Source organism: Syngnathoides biaculeatus, chromosome 11, assembly GCF_019802595.1.
Source record: "Syngnathoides biaculeatus isolate LvHL_M chromosome 11, ASM1980259v1, whole genome shotgun sequence".
Classification (NCBI taxonomy): domain Eukaryota; kingdom Metazoa; phylum Chordata; class Actinopteri; order Syngnathiformes; family Syngnathidae; genus Syngnathoides; species Syngnathoides biaculeatus.
In genome coordinates this window covers 23394888-23414297 of record NC_084650.1, presented here as the reverse complement: position 1 = coordinate 23414297, position 19410 = coordinate 23394888, and the positions used below count along the sequence as shown (strand labels likewise).

The window sequence follows — 19410 nt, the reverse complement described above, 5'->3', positions numbered from 1 at the left end:
GAAAAGAAATGTCACAATTCTTCCTTCCTCTCCTGGTATTAATGTCTGTTATTGATCCATCCTTGAGTCTATCGGTTTCAATTACATGCCCTCGGTAACTTATCTCAATTGTTGTGGCTGTGAAAGTTTCCAAAGCCTCAGCCGGCTCTGTGTCTTTCTCAAGTTGTCCTTCGCGAAAGAGGAAGAACGGGGCTCTCCTGTGAGTTTTAATAAAGACATATCCCCACCGAACAAATCAATAGTGACGGTGTGTTTGCATAGATTAGGGGATTCTCCTGGTCTATGATTTCTCATCAGACACATGATGAGGAGAAAGGAGATAGGCGTTTGAGCGCAGGATGTTTCTATGGGCCAGACTGATTTGATTGTTTGCATTTCATCTGCCAGCATTGATGGAAATGATTTTGATCCTTGTGCTGCATTGTGAGCCTTTGCAGAAAAGCCTCTCAGGTGGAAAATACATGCATTTCATATTCCTATTTCAATAAACCTCCGCAAGTGCTTTATAAAGGCCCGGGCAGATGAGGTGTTTTTTTTTTTTTTTTTTTTTTTTTTTTTAATTGAACTGGTTGTCAACAAGGCTTCGAAGATGCAGAAAATGAAGAAAATCATAAAGTGGCAGAGGTTTGGTGTGTGTCTTGTAAAAGTAGATTTTTGTAGAAACAATATTAATAACATGCGGTATATAATATCCGCATTTTAATAACGTTGAGCCTCCTGTAACAGTGTTCTATATTCCGCCTCGCTTCTGTCAATCCTTTCAATGCCAGCGATGACTTGGTCAATAACTCTTAAAAACATCGATCACTTTCGCATGAGAATTAATGTCACGTCACCGGAGGAATTAACCTTGTGTATGCAAGGTATCCAGGATTAATTTGTATAAAAGATGTCTTTTTTTTGATTGGCTTGATCCCTGACTCTAATGTGATGACATATTTAATTTCTGATCCAAAGGGAAGATAATCTAGGCTTATCCAAAACAATCTCTGACCTTTCTTTTAATATCTCTTTGCCTAATAGATGAAACCACACTTCACACACCCACATAGGTTCTGGTCTTGAATTCCCAGAAGATTCCTTTTGTGAGTTCTCTCCATTTCGGTTGGAGCCTTCTGGTGATAGGACATCAGAACCACCTTAATGGTCAGAGGGATACTCAGTGGCGTCTTTAATAGGAGGGGAGGAGCTGATTTAAACCAAAATCTAAGCAGGAACAGGAGAAGATAAGCAGATTGCGGTGAAGGGGACAATGTTGTCTTAAATGAACAAAATGGCCTTTTACCACCTGCTAAGCATCGATCAATAGCAGAGGGGACTAATTGATAAACCGTTATTTGTACTTTCCTCATAATGGGACTTTCATTTCATCCTGCCCTTGACTTCGGGCGTGAACAGGAAGGATTTGGCCATGAAGCCCACAAAACAGATGGTAAGGTGAATTGTTCCCAGAACACATCTGCCAATGTGTTCTATTAGGCTTCTCGGGCAGGTCTGCTCAGTGTGTGTGTGTGTGTGTGTGTGTGTGTGTGGTGTGTGTGTGTGTGTGTGTGTGTGTGTGTGTGTGTGTTGAGGGGTGAAGAAGTCAATTACAGTGTGTTTAACTTTAAATTTTCATTGATAGATTGACAAACAAAGCAGGCCCTCAAAAACTGCAGGAAATAATGCCACCAATCTCAGTGCTATGTTAGGGTTTGTTGTTTTTTGCACTATTTTCTGTGACTTTACTGTGCAATCGGCAAACTGTCAGAGCAACACGCATCGTGAAAATGCAGGGCTCCCTCTGCTGAAATTGTTTGCCGCTTGACAGTTTGGTTGATATCTGACATTTCAATAAATTGATGGTCCCAAAATTAAAGAACTCTCCAGAAATGGGGGGTTGAATAAAAATGCCATAAGACAACTGTGACTTGCATCAACGAAAATCCATTAAGCCAATTAATGCTATTCTGGAGTTGTAAATGTGAAATTATTCACAGCCTCACAAGACGCCCCCTTGAACCAGAAATGAATTAATGTCACTGGAGACATCGTCTGAGAATGCAAATAGTTTAAAAGTATACATTTCAATAATGTTCAATAATCAATACTGCATACAAAGATAAAATAAACTATTAAATATATTTTAATAGTAAAATATTCAATATATCCAAACGCAGTCTATCAGCAATTTTGTTTGCAGAATAGTTTTACTTGACTTTGGAGATCTGGTTGAATAGATCTTTAGATTTTTTTTTTTTTTCCAATTAACATTTTCAGCAAAACTGCTGAAAGCAAATTCATTCATAGTAATATTTTTGATGATTTTGCTTTCTTTCAGGCTGCAGCTACATCCGCCATTACAAGGGTGATGCACTAAAAACTAAAATAACCATCCATCTATCCATTTTCTTAGCCGCTTATCCTCACAAGGGTCAACGGATTGCTGGAGCCTATCCCAGCTGTCAACGAGCAGGAGAACTGGTTGCCATCCAATCGCAGGGCACATTGAAACAAACAGCCACACTCACAATCGCACTTCGGCGCAATTTAGAGTTTCCAATTAATGTTGCATGTTTTTGGGGATGTGGGAGGAAACCGGAGTGCCCGAAGAAAACCCACACAGGCACAAGAAGAACATGCAAACTCCACACAGGTAGGGCAGGTCCTCAGAACTGTGAGGCCAACACTTTACCAGCTGATCCCCCATGCCACCTAAAATATCTAATGAAGCCATAATTTATAAATGATTGTGATTACAGTGTAGTAACTGTGTTGTGGAATTGTGCAAAATTATTATCCCATGACAAAATTAACTGAATTAAGCATTAACTCTCCCGCAATCATGTTCTTGACAAAGTTTTTAAAATATGGAAAATCAAGTGCATTTCTGTTGTTCGGCAGCTCCGCATACACTGGTCACCTGTTTTCTATTTACCAGCAATAAATATGACCTTAGTGGAGTAAAAATTATGGCAATATGGCTTTCCAGACCTTCATGGAAGTCATTTCCTCAGACCCGTGTAACCATAAACCCTCCGTTCGCTACCCCTGGAAGAAGTAACTGTTTGTGTGCAGCACGCATATTATCCAGTCCAGTCCATCTGAACTGCTCTTGTGATGAGCAAATGGGGATCAAAGTTGACAATGTGCTGTGATTTGACAACGTGAGCTCCACGTCAGGAGTCTCAAGAGCCAATAAACCTCCCGTTCTCGCTATCACCATAACATGCAATTAAGTTACAATTTCTCTCTTTATGTTGTAACCTTAATGCAGCGTCGTGGCAGTGAAATGAAAGATTTGACTGTTAGGCCGACAGCCGTGCAGCGAGTGGGGCTTTGTGATGTCAATCAGCATCTGCTCTGTTCAAATTGGTTTAGTAATAGCGGAGGTGGGGGTGAGAAGCAGCTGACGGCTAAAGAGTCCGTGGAGATTTTTGACAGGTAGAGGAACTAAGTTGGCTGACAGTTAATGCTTTGTGGTTTTGGCCGTAGGGAGACTTTTAGAGCATTTGTATTTTACACACTGCTGGAACAAACTTCAAGTTGCCGTTCGCCTCCTTTTAAACTTGAAGCTGCAGGGGTGTCCTGGCTGTGGGACGATGGTGGTGATGTGGAAAGACTATTTTATGCAGCTAGTGTGAGTAAAAGCTTCTGTGTCCACGTGGAGTGCTCCATGAAACATAAAACGAAGCACTGACGTTTTACTCTAGGAGCGTACACGGGACGATGTTTTAATGTGGTCCAAACCTATAAAATACACTGTGTGTCAGTCTGTCTGTTTTCTCCCATAAAGAACAAAAAAGAAAATACTAAGACAACATTTGCACGTGTTATGAGGAATCTTTTTATCAGAATGCATGTTCAGTGAGGCATGCTAACAGCAAAAGGAACAGCAGTGTGCCGGTCTGGGTGCCGGTCCTCAGGAAGCAATCCTGAGGATTTTGTGCAATCGACTTTAATCATTAATCACTTCACATTATCCCAGACCATGGATTTGTTTTTGGAAATTGTTTTGTCTGCTGTCTGTTTGCTAAAACCTCAATAAGCTCTCTTCAGAGCTCAGTGTCTATACAAACTTTTTTTTATATTTCTTGACATCTCACTCTCTCTCTCTCTCTCTCTCTCTCTCTCTCTCTCTCTCTCTCTCTCTCTCTCTCTCTCTCTCTCTCTTTCTCTCCCGCCCTCCCTCCCTGTGTGTCAACAATATGGCAACCATAAGTATTAAAAAATAAAAACACAATTTTGTCTGTTTCTATTACGAAGAGTATCACCTCACTGCTCATCTCCCTGTGGTCTTTTCATTGTGTCAGTTTGTGGAATACATTGTTTTAATTGCATTCATAATTGTATTCACTTGAGGGCAATGTTTTTTTTCGAAGCAAATTAGAGTTTAACTAGTGCCTTCTAATAGATTGTATACTGAATAGCTTTTAATGTGCCGTATTGTTTGGACACTTACAAGGTCAATTCAAGTTCAAGTGAACTCCTTACCAATTTCGAGGGTCCACTCTCCTCTTACGCTGCCTTACCTCAAGTTTCAGCGTCAGTTTATTTATAAAATATACAACCCTGGGTCTTGCATCTACTCAATAAATAATTTACACAGTTGCATTTGAACAAAGAAATTAATAATTAAAGGCTCAATGTGTGTTCAGTCTGCAGCACTTCATCCCCTTATGTCATTACAGTTGATTCAGGCGTGACGCTTGTTGACTCCTCCATATGAACACTGGGGTATTAGGTGCTATAAATGGACTTTTTTTTTTATGCCCCCAGGTATATGTATTACTTTGTACCCAGTTCAGCTGCAGGAAAGCTTTCTCAGTTGGTGAAATAAAATGTTCATTTTAATTCTGCCATACAAACAAAGTATCACAAGCTAACAATGCAAACAATTTAATATAAAGTACATTGAATCTGCCTTTATTGCACATTGTACAGTACGTACCAGACCCATTTGCAATACATGAGAATTTGCACCAGAGTCCTTGTAAACTTTTTTTTTTTTCATTTTTACATTTTTCATTTTATTTGTGCTCCTCCACTGTGTTCTAAGTCACCTCAAGATTGGTTTAATTTTAATAGGAGGAACAGAATCTTTTAGAATTTCCTTTTTAGATGTTTTTATTTTTAGAATGCTATCAGCCCATAGAACACTGGGCTTGCTAAAGGGCACCTCAGCCCTGATGCAACCAACGGTCACATTTACTATTAGAATTAAAAAGTTGAAAGTCCATCCAACTTCGATATAGTTGTCACACGGTGACATTCTGAGAGCAATGTTATATATTGGATCACGATTTATATTGTCCCTCACATTACTTGATCTTCCGTATTACTAAAAAAAGCCTCCATATTTGAACAGTGCCTGTCCAAAAGCCCAGGAGAATCCAACCAACAGTGAGGTGGGAGGAATAAACCTTAATGTAATTTGTATGGCACAGAGCACTCTGCAGCCAGATGGGAGCCCGGTTGCCTTACCTCAAGCAGTCTCCCTTATTTACTTCTGAGCTCGGTGCTGTCAGACAAGGGGAGAAAAATGTGTTGGACAGAGCAAATTATCACGGCTTTCATGTGGCTAACATTCTTTCAGATATCCTACTCAGCCAAATGAAATAGAAGCTGAGGCAAAGTGCTCAAGGCCTTCACCTCTAACATGTTTTCATTCGAGGTAGGACAAGGTGTGTTTAGGAGATAAAGCAGTGGGTCCCAGTCAGTGGCAGCCTGAAGATGGTTGCCGAGCTTTGTGGTGTTGCCACTCATCATCGTGGGGATATTGGATGAGAGTAATTACAATGAAGGCACTTTGGGAAGTGCACTGTGGTGAATCGCAGCACTTACGCTATGCGTGGTTGTATCGTTCGGAAAAGGTTAAGTAAGCTAATTAGGGAAGGACAGTAAAAATAGAAAATCCGCTCCTTTGAACTAATGTCAGTTTGATGTCATCAGTGACTGGGAATCAGATAAACTTGATCTGACAATTTGTGATTGTCATGGAAAGTTATGACACATGAATATTCGAAGGTCAGCAGACATTTCTATGGGTCGCCAAAATATCTCGTGGCATGTTGATGAACAAATTTAACATTAAAATTCTTTGCTTTCTTCTTTTGGCCTTCAACTTGAGTCAGGCCCATCTCCACCTGCACCTGATGGCTACTTCAAGCTGTACCACATGAATACCATCCTTCTCTAAAAGTACTCTCATTCAGGAAAAGAATTGACTAAACTCGGTGTTTCACTTCATTTTTTACACTCTGCTTCAAAGGCTAATCCCAAATGCATCCTCCAGGAAAATATTAAGTAGTGTTTTTCTGTTTTTATTGTCCACTTCTGAATTTGAAGTTAGTTCATTTTGTGTTGTGACATAAAGCCCAACATCGCTCTGCCGCATAATACATTTAAGATTATAATCCGTAAACTTCATAATTGTAAGTATGTTTCCCAATTAGTACAAGATGTAGTAGCGGATGAGCTTTTGTCACCGATGTTGGATGCGCTTCGCGTTTCCGCTGGAACCACAACCAAGGCCACGACCCCACAGCTCCTCAAACACAAAAACACAAAAGACCGGAGCAACAAATATGATGCTGGCCAACATTTAGATCATTGTAACGAAGTAAATGCACCGTTAATTATCTGACAGCAGAAGTTGTGGAAGGGGGATTTTTTTGTTTGTTTGTTTGTTTTTGGTGTCATCAACTCCTGTGACGAGACCAAAGCAGGTCTCGAGGACAAAGCGGGAACTTCAGGCTGATGTGCTTGCATATTAGTCTGCCACGCATTAATATTTAGAAATTACCTGGCTCTGGATGTGTGGAATGGATCGAGCAGCCAGCGTTCAAGAAGTACGAAACAGCCTATGACATCACCGACAGCAGCTGTGACGGCAGAGCCCCCACCCCCAGGAAATTCTCATTGGACCTTTACGATTCACATAAATGGACTATTTCCAGTTCAACACACCTCCCGGCTGAGTCATTGCTGTTCTCTTGGTGTAATCTTTGTAGGCCGGACACTTTCAGGAAGATTTTTCACTGTTAAATAATTATTCCATTTGAGGTTAATGCTCTCTCTATGGTTCGCTCCTCCCTAATAGCTTCAGGAATGGCTTTGTAACACAAGACTGATAGATGTCAATTACTTTTTATTTGGATTGTGTAATTTTCTTTCAGCTTTATTCAATCTTTTGTCCGACTTGACTTTTGTCAGGTTCTGTTTAAGTGATATCTTGTTTCATCAGGTCTGGAAGTAATCAGGCTTGGGTGTGATCAGTGACAATTGTGATAAGATACAATTAATACATTAATTAACAAGAGAGCTAATTACTTTTTCACTCAGATCTCTGTAGCTTTGCGTAGTTTTTTTTCTTTTTCTTCCATAAATGAAATCATGTAAAATAGCATTTTTAGTTCATTTGGTTATATTTGTCTATTTACATTTGCTTGATGACCTGAACTATTAAAGCAGGGTCAAGTGCAAAAATATAAGAAATTGAGAGGGTTGCCAGTTCATTTTATTGGCACTGTATAAAATCTTGTGTGGATTTTGCGACATGGAAAACCTATTCTGAGCTTGTGTGGCAATTCATTAGCACTTTGGAAAGCTGAGAACACTTGTGCTATTCCACTACAGTTTGTAGCTCATTCTCGTGTGCATTGTTTTTGGATCCTGTGTTAAGCGCTGCTAAACAAATTATGTAGAGAAGCGGAAGTTCTCAATTAACATCAACAGCTTGCAAAGTCTTCAATTTAGATTCAGCTTCCCGAACTTTTTAGTAGGTTTTCGGTCTCACCAAAACTATCTGACTCCCCCTGGAGTGGCATTGGACTGAACCCAGACAGACTGATTGGGCCCACTACCTGCCCTCCTGTTTGTCAGCCATGAATAATCTGTAATGACATTCATCACATCGCGGGGGCCTTGCAACGTGCATTCGTTGTAGAAAATGGGCAGCTCAATCAAAAGAAGGTCTTGAAAAGCTGGTTATATCTGGGGGCAGTGCCTTGACCTAGAATATTGTCCCACTGACTGGGGTCTTAACAACACCAACATCTCTGAAAGGGAGTGCCTTTTAGTCCCCCTCACTGCTTCTGTTGCAGTCCCTCTTGCAGATTAATCGAAGTCATGCGTACTCAGAAGGCCACGTCATACTTTTTAAAGGGCAGACATTTATGGCGCCACCTGCCAAGCCATCATCATGCCGCTTTACAAAGTAATTTAAGTATCCAGACTTAATAAGATGGCTGTCATCGCCTTGGGTGTGTGAGGTGGCATTGACGTTGGGTTATTTACTTGTGGAGAATACTGTACGTCACGTATTGTACTGTATTCTACAGCGGATCCTCTCTTTACGTCAATGAGGACATACAACGGTTTCAGGTTCCGGTCCAGTCATCACTTTGTGTTTTATCATTGGTTTCAACTGTCGTAAATGTTTGATTCTTTGATACTGTTTTTCCTCCAACTATTTACTGAAACATTCTTAACAGCCAATACCTCTGTTTTCTCTTAAAATTACCCCTCATTTCGTATAAATCCAACTTAATTTCTCTTGCTATTTCATCTTTTATTTGTTTTTCATTTTAGTGTAGCTCCTTCACAGTATAAACTAAGATTAAAAATAATAATAATAACCCGTCTTTGGGTCTGGATTCATTACATGTGACAAAAGGTAGTAGTTGCTCCCAAGAAGATTTTTTTTCTTTTTTCTTTCCCCTCCTTGAAAATAAAAAGCAGGCACCCGGCGGTAGGTATGACATTGATGCCATCCTATACAAAGAGGAAGCACAGTAGGAAATGGAAATGCTTGGAACACACTTTTGACTGGTGGCTTGCATGTGTCGACAATCCCTTAAAAGCCTCAACTGTAATGTCTCCTCTCAACCATTGTGTACGCTTTCTCTTGAAATGGTGCATTGGCCTGATGTAAAGTCACCCAAGCCTAATCCCTTTATATCTCCTGATGAATCCCAGCCACACACAGCAGGCATGGCACCTAATTGAATTTCCTTGTGTTCACAATGAACACACAACCAGGACCTGTAAGTTCCAGTCTGTGCCTTTGATAAGCAAATGACCCCTATGGAATTGAGGTCAGTGGCTGCAAAAACAAGAGTGTGGGAAGGAAAGCTAAAATCCTGCGCTTGGCCACGCTCACAATCAACTCGCCAAAGATTGAGTCCAGTGAGGTTTACTTGTGCACTGAGCCTCTCTTTGACTTAAGGGCGGATTGCCCACGGACAAATATTTCTCTCCTTTGGTCTTTCGTTGTGCATGTTTTAAAATGGTTCATGAGCAATTAATCATAGGAGAAGAAATCATATCCTGCTGCCAATTATGGCAACTTTGGCAGTGGATCAAGAACTAAGATGTATTATAGCCTTTTGTCTGAAGAAGTGCAAAATGTAAGGTCAGTGAATTGCCAAAGCCACCTTAAATCTCCTTCAGGTCCTTTTTATTCCTCCTCCTTAATTTGTTGAAACTCTGCTGACTCTTGAGCGCTCTCAAATCGGCAGCCAGGATGGAGGCTTTTGATAGCTTCTTTTAGATTATTGATTACAAGACTTTTCTCCCCCCCCCCCCCCACCCCCCCCCCCCCCAACAATCTGAAAGTGCCCACAGCTTCATTTTCTGAGTGCCTCTCAAGTATTTTTTGTTGCTTGGTTACTAAATCCAATTTATTGCTCTTCCACATTTCCTCCTTGCAAATTCACAAATCAAGGAAGCCAGGAAAAGCGACTGTGACAACACTCTCACGCTCATAAATGACAACATCCCTCTCCACTCACAGCATGTTTGCAGACGACTGGTTTCTCCTCCATAGCTGACAGCGTTGATGTCCTAAGGCCCTGCCTGTTTTTGACTTTGATTGCTTGTTGAAAGAGAAATGACATTGATGAATGTGCCGGTGTTCGCAAAGTTGAACGGAAAGTTGAACTCCCAAATGAGTGCGCTGTGAGTTTAGGGGGGGGGACAACATTGCTGAAATGTACCACAGCTGGTGCTGAATTTCTCAAATGGACGAGGGAATCAAACCAGAAGCTGCACACATTTTACTTTGTAGTTAAAAGCTCCCCTGAAAACTATGCAGAAAATAACACTAATAATTTTGTGCTTTGATGTCCTTATGCTTTGCCCTCTTTATTTTTTGACAAGCATTTGTTAGTTAGCAGATTTAAGACAAAATCTTTTCCCAAAACTTTGTAGCGGGTCATGGCCTGAGCCAAGGAAAATCCCATTTAATTTTAGTCTAAATCCAAGATATTTTTTTTTTCATTAACAGCATTGACAGATGTTTTGCATTTTGCAGGGAATAATGAAAAAACAATAATGACTAAAGTCAGCGCCGTACACGTTTTTGTAGAGTTGCTTGATTCCTGTATTCAAGAAGGCCCCAATTTTAATTGCTATGCAGGGTGTCTAAGATTTAGCAAGTTCCTCCGGTGTGTTATTAATAGATAAATTGTAAAAGGAGAGAAAGGGGAAAATGTCACATTTTAAATCCTAAAGCAAAAGAAAAGTCAAGTGAGAACAAAAATGTAGCTTATTGTGTAATTTTATGACACTCAATATTGACGTAATTGAGTGGTAAGCAATAGTCCATGCTAACTGCTCTGAACGTGGATGGCTATTTTACTCCCAAATGTCATGAATATTTTGTGGTACGCCTTAATTGGCCAGAAATTGGACACATTGGCTCACAGCAGTGTTTCTTTTAGGTGTCAGACACAGAAAGCAGGTAATTATGGGGACAGGAAGAGATAAGGAAACTGAATGCAATTACATTGGCAAGCAGAGCTGCAAATTGCTCCTCTTAGAATTTCTCACCTCAGGTTCCTATTGTTCATGCATTGCATCTCCATTCTGATCTTTTATTCCTTTCAGCCTCTGGCTCAAAGACAAGGAGAAGTTTGCATTAATCAGATACATTTTTCCAGCCTTGCTTGGCACTGAATATGCGCTGTTAGCGAGCACCTAATACACTGTATGTCTTCTAATATATGGGAAATGATATGCATATATAAACTGCTCTGCGCTCAGTCTGACTCGGTCATTGCATTTTTTAATGCTGTACCGCATTTCATTTCTGCAGCTTTACTGCATCATCTGAATTTGTATTTTACATGCAGCTTTGATGGGAAAGCTTTATATTGATTACATTAGATTTTTTTTTTTCTCCTACCAAGCACTGTTGGTGCAATCGTGTTGCAGTCAGATTTTTAAGGATCATTATTTTAGTAACGTTACCATGTTTCTCTTCTACTACTTAAGACTAAATCAGTATCGTTTGAGGATAAGAATCTATTAGAAAGGGTTTTATACATTTTTTCAGGCTCATCCAATCATTTAATTTTCATAAGGTGCATTAAGAATGTGGGTAGAATAAACAATACCTGTTCCATGACGTCGGCACATGGAAAACTTCAAAGCAAGATTGTTAAGGGTACTGTTCGTGCCATCACCTTTTATTATTGAAATTAAAATATTTGTTTTATCACAACAGTAAACTTTTTCTCCACTTGTGTGACTTGTAAATGTCATGTGAAGTAAGTGACTGCGTCATATCTGAGACGTGAATCAACACGACACCTTCAATTTAATTTAACGAGGCATGTTATGCATTTAAAACAGTTCAAATGGAAACCAAAACTGATGAAACCATTTAACAAACAACACAAAGGATTAAGAATGAAAGCATTTTGCAAACTTACAAACTTACACCACTCTGGAACTCGTTAAGTACAGTAAAATCACTTTGTATCAACACACTTACTGTATACCACAAACAGGCAAAATTCAGAAAGGTTACCCAGTTATTTAATTTCACACTTCGTGGGTAGGCAACGAAATGTGTTTTTATGTCGCAATTTTAACAGTTGGTCTTGCACTTTTATGCAAATGAAATGTTAAAAAGTTTCATAAAACTTGGTGTGCAGTTAATAGAAGTTTCATAATGCTAATACTTTACCTCAGTCTCCTGAAATCAATAGTTGACTATGGTGTTTCCACAGGGTTTGTTGGACTTTTTTTTTTTTTTTTGACACCACACTGTTTCAGACATCAGCAGAATGCATGCTCTATCTTTCATTTCTTTTGACATTTTAAGATGGAAAAAAAATCTTAGTACAGTCCCAATTTAAGGAAAGGAACTTCTGCTCTATTTAAAGGATCACATTAAAATCCCCATTTGTTGCTTTATATTATATTCATTTCAAATTTTCACTCTAACATACTGGATATTCCACCTAAACAAGTACGGGCACAGACCAAAAGAATGAAACTTAATGAACTCACAGTCCCCAAAATTGTTAGATTTTTTTATTCTTGTTTTGAATTTATTTGATTTAGTTGGATGTCTTGAGTGAAACACGTATGTGAATTTGAATGGGGTACTATGAATTGAGTTATTTCAAAGACCTGGAAAAAATACAGTCAGAGAATAACAACAAAACAAATAAATACCACCGCATTTTATGTAAGACTTTCAGCAGAATATCATGTTGCATCACCTCATGTAGTTAGATTTCATAACAACTCCTTCCATCTGCATCCATGCCGGATGTTTTTTTTTTTTTTTTTTTTGCTACTGAATACATTGTTTTCATCAAATTTAATAACATCTTATTTTTGTGACCGTTTTTGATTGTCTGCAAATAAGATGAATTTGAGTTATTCTAATATCTTACATGTGTTGTGATTTTACAAGTACATAATAATTTGGGACTTAGAGTGGTGGCTCAAAGCTGCATTTAGTGCAAATGTATTGTGAGCCGTTGATACACCGGTCTTCAGTTTCCTTTAATGACGGTCGCCCAATGTACATTTGTTTGCGGAAAACATCTCAAATCTGAGCAAGTTCTTCACATAATTGCTGTATAGGTTTGATAGTCTGATAGGTGCCACTTACCTAAGCTCCTGACAACTTGTGTTTGGAGCTGGAAGCGAGCAGACCAGACAAGTATGTGTGAAGTGGAGGAGTGTCACAAAGTGCTTTTATGCATATGGAAATTGAAGAGCGACACTCCATTGAGACTTCGACGTACAGCCGGCGTACACATGCTACCTCGCCAGTCTGGCAGATGTGTCCTCTGAGGCTCCCCGGAATGTTTTGTGTTCAAATGAAGGGTTCAACACCTCTCTGGAAAAGACCCCAGAGAGGAAAGTTCAGATAGGGTGAGCCAGAAACTGAAGGGGAAAATGACGATATCTCATCATCAAGTCGCAAGAAAGTAGGACACATAGGAAGACTTAATGCCACTGCTCAAGATAAAGAAAACAAGGCCGGATTGGATTATCGATACAAGGTTAAAGGAACATGAAAGCTCGTCTCTTCAGTGTGAACTCAGCATTCCAGACTGGACAGAATTGTATTACAGAGAAAATTTGTCCCAGTCTTGTTTAGTGTCCGCAATGATTGTCTTTTAGCAATAAAGCGAAAACTTTTCCATCGTATTCCTGAGATTTAATTACTTGCTTTTTAACGACAGAGGAGCTACCTAGGCCCAGTAGTTTATTTGCTGTGCATTGTTTCACATTTCAGCTTCCCATTCCGTTTTATCCGCCTTCCAAATGAAACCAGCATTGCCAGTAGCCTCTTTTTTTTCCTCAGTTAACAGGGCTCTGTTTATATATTATTATAGTTCCCTGCTTGTTAATTCTGCTTTTTTTTTTTTTTTTTTGCTTTTCAGCTCTGCCAGTCATGGAGGTGACTATAGAAATCACCAGACAGCAGGTGGAGAAGATCTTCGGCCTGGATGAGTACTGGTGTCAGTGTGTCGCCTGGAGCACCACCGGAACTCAGAAAAGCCAAAAAGCGTACATCAGGATTGCTTGTGAGTGGACTTTCTAATCATTACAAGGGAATTACGATCACAATCAAACGCCATCTATTTTAGGATCGTGATTGACTTCAAAGATTTTCTAATTACAATGCAGCTTCCCAGAGGAAATCATGTCAAGTGAATTAATTTGTTCTGAAAGATGTTAACCAAAGCATAATACAAGTAAAATGAAATAAAACTACTCTCCCTTTGAAGATGTATGACAGATGCATAATGGACAGAGATCAGGAAGCTGTTTGATCGGATTAATGTGGTGTTTTGATATTGTTGGAAATAATGTAAGTTTATCTGTAAGGACACAAACTAAGCTTTGTTGGTGTTTTGTTTATAGTGGTTAACAATATTGTTGCTTCTGAAAGTAGCTTGGTAAAAAAATGTACTGGTTGCTTGACGAGTGGCTGGCCCTTTTAATGCTGGTCATTAACCATTATGTTTTCAGTTGCTGTTATTTACTTACGAATCTGCTTGGGAAATTTATGTAATGAATATTCAACAAATTGTTATCCAATTACTGAGGAAGCTGAGGCTATCATACGTTTGCATTTGTTTTAAATTTCCTGTTCTATGTTTATCGTCATACTTTTTTCTGTCATGATTGGGATCCATCTGTAGTGGCCACCTTCTTCTTCTTTTCATTTCAGCTTGTCCTGTTTGGGTTCGCCCCACTGCGTCATCTTTTTCCATCAAAGCCCATGTCCTGCATCCTCAACAGCCTCCATGTCTTCCTTCACAATATCCATCAAACTTTTCTTCTTGGTGGTCTTCCACTCGCTCTTTTGCCTGGCAGCTCCGTCCTCAGCACCCTTCTACCAATATACTCACTCTCTCGCCTCTGGACGTGTCCAAACCCTCGAAGTCTGCTCTCTCTCACCTTGGCTAATGAGCTCATTTCTAATCCTATCCAACCTGCTCACTCCTAGCGAGAACCTCAACATCTTCATTTCTGCCACCTCCAGTTCTGCTTCCTGTTGTTGTCTTTTCAGTGCCACCGTCTCTGATTCGTACGTCATGGCCGGCCTAACCACTGTTTTATACACTTTGCCCTTCATCCTAGCAGACACTCTTCTCTCAGATAACACACCAGACACCTTCCGCCAGCTGGTCCAACCTGCTTGGAGCCGTTTCTTTACTTCCTTACCACACTCACCATTGCTCTGGATTGTTGACCCCAAGTATTTGAAGTCATCCACCCTCACTAGCTCTTCTCCCTGTAGCCTCACCGTTCCCCTCCCACCCATCTTATTTACGCACACACATTCTTTCTGTTTTACTTTGGCTAATTTTCAACCTCTCCTTTCCAGTGCATGTCTCCATCTTTCTAATTGTTCCTCCACCTGCTCCCTGCTTTCACTGCATATCACAATATCATCTGTGAACATCATGGTCCAAGGGGATTCTAGTCAAACCTCATCTGTCAGCCTATCCATTACCACAGCAAACAGGAAGGGACTCAGAGCTGATCCCTGATGCAGTCCCACCTCCGCCTTAAATTCTTTTGTCACACCTACAGCAACGTTCACCACTGTTGTCATACATGTGCTGTACTATTCTACCATACTTCTCTGCCACTCTACACTTGCAGTACCACAGCTCCTATCTTGGTACTCCTACCTGTGGGGCATAGCCGCTAATTACATTACACAGAACACCCTCAATTTCAAGTTTCAGCCTCATGAGTCAATCTGATACTCTTTTCACCTAAGACATTCTTACCCCATTCTTTCTTTTAAAATAACCCCTACTCCATTTTCTTCCCATCTATACCAGGATAAAATAATTTAAACCCTGCCCCTAAACCTTTAGCCTTACTGCCTTTCCACCTGCTGTCTTGGATGCAGACTATATGAACCTTTCTCCTACTCATCATGTCAACCAACTCCCAAGTTTTTCCTGTCATAGTCCCAACATTCAAAGTCCCCACACTCAGTTGTAGGCTCTGTGCTTTCCTCTTCTCTTTTTGCCTCAGTACTTTCTACCTCTTCCTCATTTTCATCCACAGTGGTTGAATTTCCACCGTCGCCCTGCAGGTTAACAGTGTCAGGGGCAGATTTTGTTGACCCGGGACAACACTGATCCAGTATGGTATTCTTTAGATGTAGGCTCATATTTGTTTGGCAAAGTTTTAAGCTGAATGTCCTTCCTGATGCAGCCCTGTCCATTGATCCAGTGTTGGGACCGGCCAACAGTCTACACTGGCTTGTGCCCTCTACCCCATAGGAACACATTTCTGTAGTGGCATCCAAAAAGCACAAAAAAAAACGTTTTCTTGTACTGAGGAATATTTTTTTCTAGAAATCTTTGCCTGAACTCCAAATTGTTTAAATTTTGTCTCGTTGACTTTGGAGTGTCCACAGTATCATGATGGTATCCGTGAAAAGAAAAAAATACATACAAATTAATAGGATGGAATAAGACTATAATAATCCGCATTGTATTGGTGACCTTTGTTTCCTAAACCTTGCTCTTCCAGTGTTTCTTCTTCCTTGCATGGAGAGATGTTTTAAAAAGCGGCACACTAAATTTGAGTATTCATGAGCATACTTTTCACGAGCTAGACAGTATCAGCGATGATCCAGATGAAAGTAGCTGAGTAAAAACAGATTTGAAATTTATTGCAATGTACCGTACATAAATGTGTCTGGGGAACACAGACGGATCCTCTGCTGCAGCCTCAAAGCTTTATTAGAGGAAGCCCTTTTCTGTTTTAGTGTTTTAAAGCATTCTGCCCATTAAATCCCACATAAATATGAATTTTTCTAGATAACAACGTCCCCCCCCTCTCCCATCCCAACAGGACCTTAGAAGACAGGCCGTCATTATCTAACCCTGTTTGAGGGTTCAGGCAGTCATTAAGACATGAGTCGAGGACACATCTGCATAAGCTCTGTGTTCATTTCGCTTATGTCTCTTATGGATGCTTCTATCTCACGTCATCTGTATAAGGTTCATTTCATTTACAAAAACACTCTGTCTTAGTGCTCCTCTGAGGGAAGGCTCTCCCATTAGTTAAAAGGAATTCACCAGCAGCTCACGGCTGCACCCTGCGCCCCATGCGACACAGCAACACATCGATTTACTCTGAGTGCAAACCCGGGGCGGAAACATCAAATTAGTGCCAAGCTGCTAGCTATCAGTGGCCTGTCTAGCTCATCAGACGCAAGTAGTCCTCCATTTATTTCCTTCCATGAAAGAATGAGCAATGCCAGCCTTACCTGTGCAACGCTCAGCATGACTTATGGGCAAATACCGTATATAGCAACACTGAGTGAAACAGTGAAAGTATTCAATGAGATGAAATGTGAAGCCTCATGCAGTCAGCCAAGCTTGCAGGAGCTCTTGTCCAGGTGCCTCGGGGCTTTGTTTTCGTGTGGCTGCTCCAAGCCCTCTTACAGATGGAAGCTGCAGGCAGGCGGCTGCTGTAGAGAGTGGTTGGTGCGCGAGGGAGGAAGGAGTGAGCGGTAAATGCAATTGCTTTTGGTTGATGCCGGGCCCCTCTGGCAGCAGACAAGCATCTCTGAAGCAGCCAGGCACGCTGTAATAAGCAACATGGTTGGTGCCACCAATCCCTGTGTGGCTTCGGGGGCCAGCTGGAGTGCGACGCGCCCATGAACATTTTGAGATTTAGCTTGGCGGCGCTTTCATTTTCACTTCACATGTAGTTACAAATAGCCTAATTGGTTGCATTTGCTTGTGTTCTCTCCTCAGACCTGAGAAAGAACTTTGAGGAGGAGCCTCAGGCTAAAGAGGTGGCATTGGACCAGGAGGTGTCACTGCGCTGCCATCCCCCCGAGGGAGTACCAGAACCCGAGGTGAGAATATATGAAAGCTATTTATAGGCCTGCATCTATTGCATCCATTTACCCTTTCTTCACCAGGAGGACAAAGAGCAAATAGAGGCTCAGCGATCATCTCCCTGGAATCTCTCCGGCTTTCACGGGGGAACAGACATCCCATATGGATAAATTACACCTCTAATTACCCCCTTTTATTGCTTTATTATCTCTCCCACATCTCTAAGTCGCCATATATCACAGTGGCTCGTCATATCAGCCAAGATAAGATGGGGGAGGCTTCACTCTGCATTTGGCCCATCTATAATTAATGGCTCTATTTGCCTCACAATTTTATTCGTTTTCTTTGCCATCTCACTATTTCTCATCCACGTGGTCTTTTCAAGTCTTTTGCATTGTTCAAGTCTTCCAGTGGTGTATATCTGCGTGTACTGGACCTGGCTGTTTGCAATTTATTCTCTTAATTTCTATTAATAGATTCTATTAATGGCAACCAAATAATATGTCTCAGTTTGGTTCATCACAACACAGTTTGAAATGTTACATTTTTGGGGTACTTGTTGAAAGTCTGAAATATTTCTCAATTCTTTAGAAATGTCCATTTTAATGTTCAACAATTTAACATTATAAAAAGGAACCATCAAACTGAATGGCTTGTCTGGCACGCCCAGGGCTCTCACACTCTTTTCTCATTAGAAAAGTTGTACAGGTAATGTAGGGCCGCTTCTGCAAAATATTTGCGGCCAAAAATCCCATACCTGGAGTCAAAGGTTTTCAACATATTGATAAATTACTGCTTTAGCAAAGTGTAAATGAGCACCCTGCCTTTGGCAGTGGTGAGTGAGAGAGAAGATGCACAAGATAGGCTTAGATGGAAAAAGATGACACGCTGTGGTGACGCCTCATGACAAAGAAAGGAAAAGAAGAAGAAGATAATTACTTGGCCCATTTCTAGCACTATAGCATGTGGTTAGCTAGCAAGCTATGCCAACTAAATAAAAATTCACATCTTCCCTGGATGCCACAATGTAGAGAATATTTCGGATTATTTACTTAAATTCGCAAGTGTTATGTAATTAGTGTTATTCAGATTCCCATAATGTGTTGAAACGCAAAAACTTGCAGGGCTTATAATTAGCAGAAAGTACAGTATGTACTTAAAATATTAGCCATGTATGTTTATCCACAGGCTAAAAAATGTGTAAAGGTACTGTGTACATTAAACATTTAACTTTCCTTGAAGTTTCTGTTATGTGGAGCTGCGCATCGACACGCCTCCAAGCGAGGTGCTGATGTATTGGACTTTGCGGCATCGAGACGCCTGTTCGCCCGCGACCTAGCTAGGGGATAGCATTTCTCTTCGCCACATGGAAAAGCCCCAGAACAACTCGATGGGATATATTCCAAACACTGAAGGCTTTAAAAGAAAAAGTGTAGACCTGGGATGTGTAGTCATATGCCAGGCGCACAGATGTAGTTTAAAATTTAGTACTGTGTGTTTTCAGGGCATTTAGCAGGCATGCCCACAATGCCTAAGGGCTGAGAGTAGTTTAATTTGTCAGGGTTGTTAATGGCACTCTTCAAGCCATTTTATTTTCACTTTACAAGAGCTTGAAAGAGAAACCAGTGTAATTTTTGAAAAATAGCCTGAGATCTGCTAAAATCACTGTGTACAGTATAGTGACCAAATTAGTTTTTAAATTAGCCCTTCTCTTCCCCAATATGTTGCTAGTTGAAACAGTGGACATGATTGGGGACATGCTCTGAATTAGAGAACCCGCTATTAAAAAAAA

The 19410-nt window shown here is 40.5% G+C and overlaps 1 protein-coding gene across 3 annotated transcripts in view; it reads left to right on the top strand.

Annotated features, from left to right (window-relative positions):
* The window catches only part of unc5a (unc-5 netrin receptor A), a 179612-nt gene that overhangs the window by 105358 nt on the left and 54844 nt on the right, over positions 1-19410 (top strand). For all 3 annotated transcript variants that reach the window (XM_061835227.1, XM_061835228.1, XM_061835226.1), the window contains 2 exons: positions 13674-13817; positions 17532-17635. In XM_061835227.1, coding sequence (XP_061691211.1) covers positions 13674-13817; positions 17532-17635 — 248 coding nt within the window. The remainder of the gene's footprint in view (positions 1-13673; positions 13818-17531; positions 17636-19410) is intronic.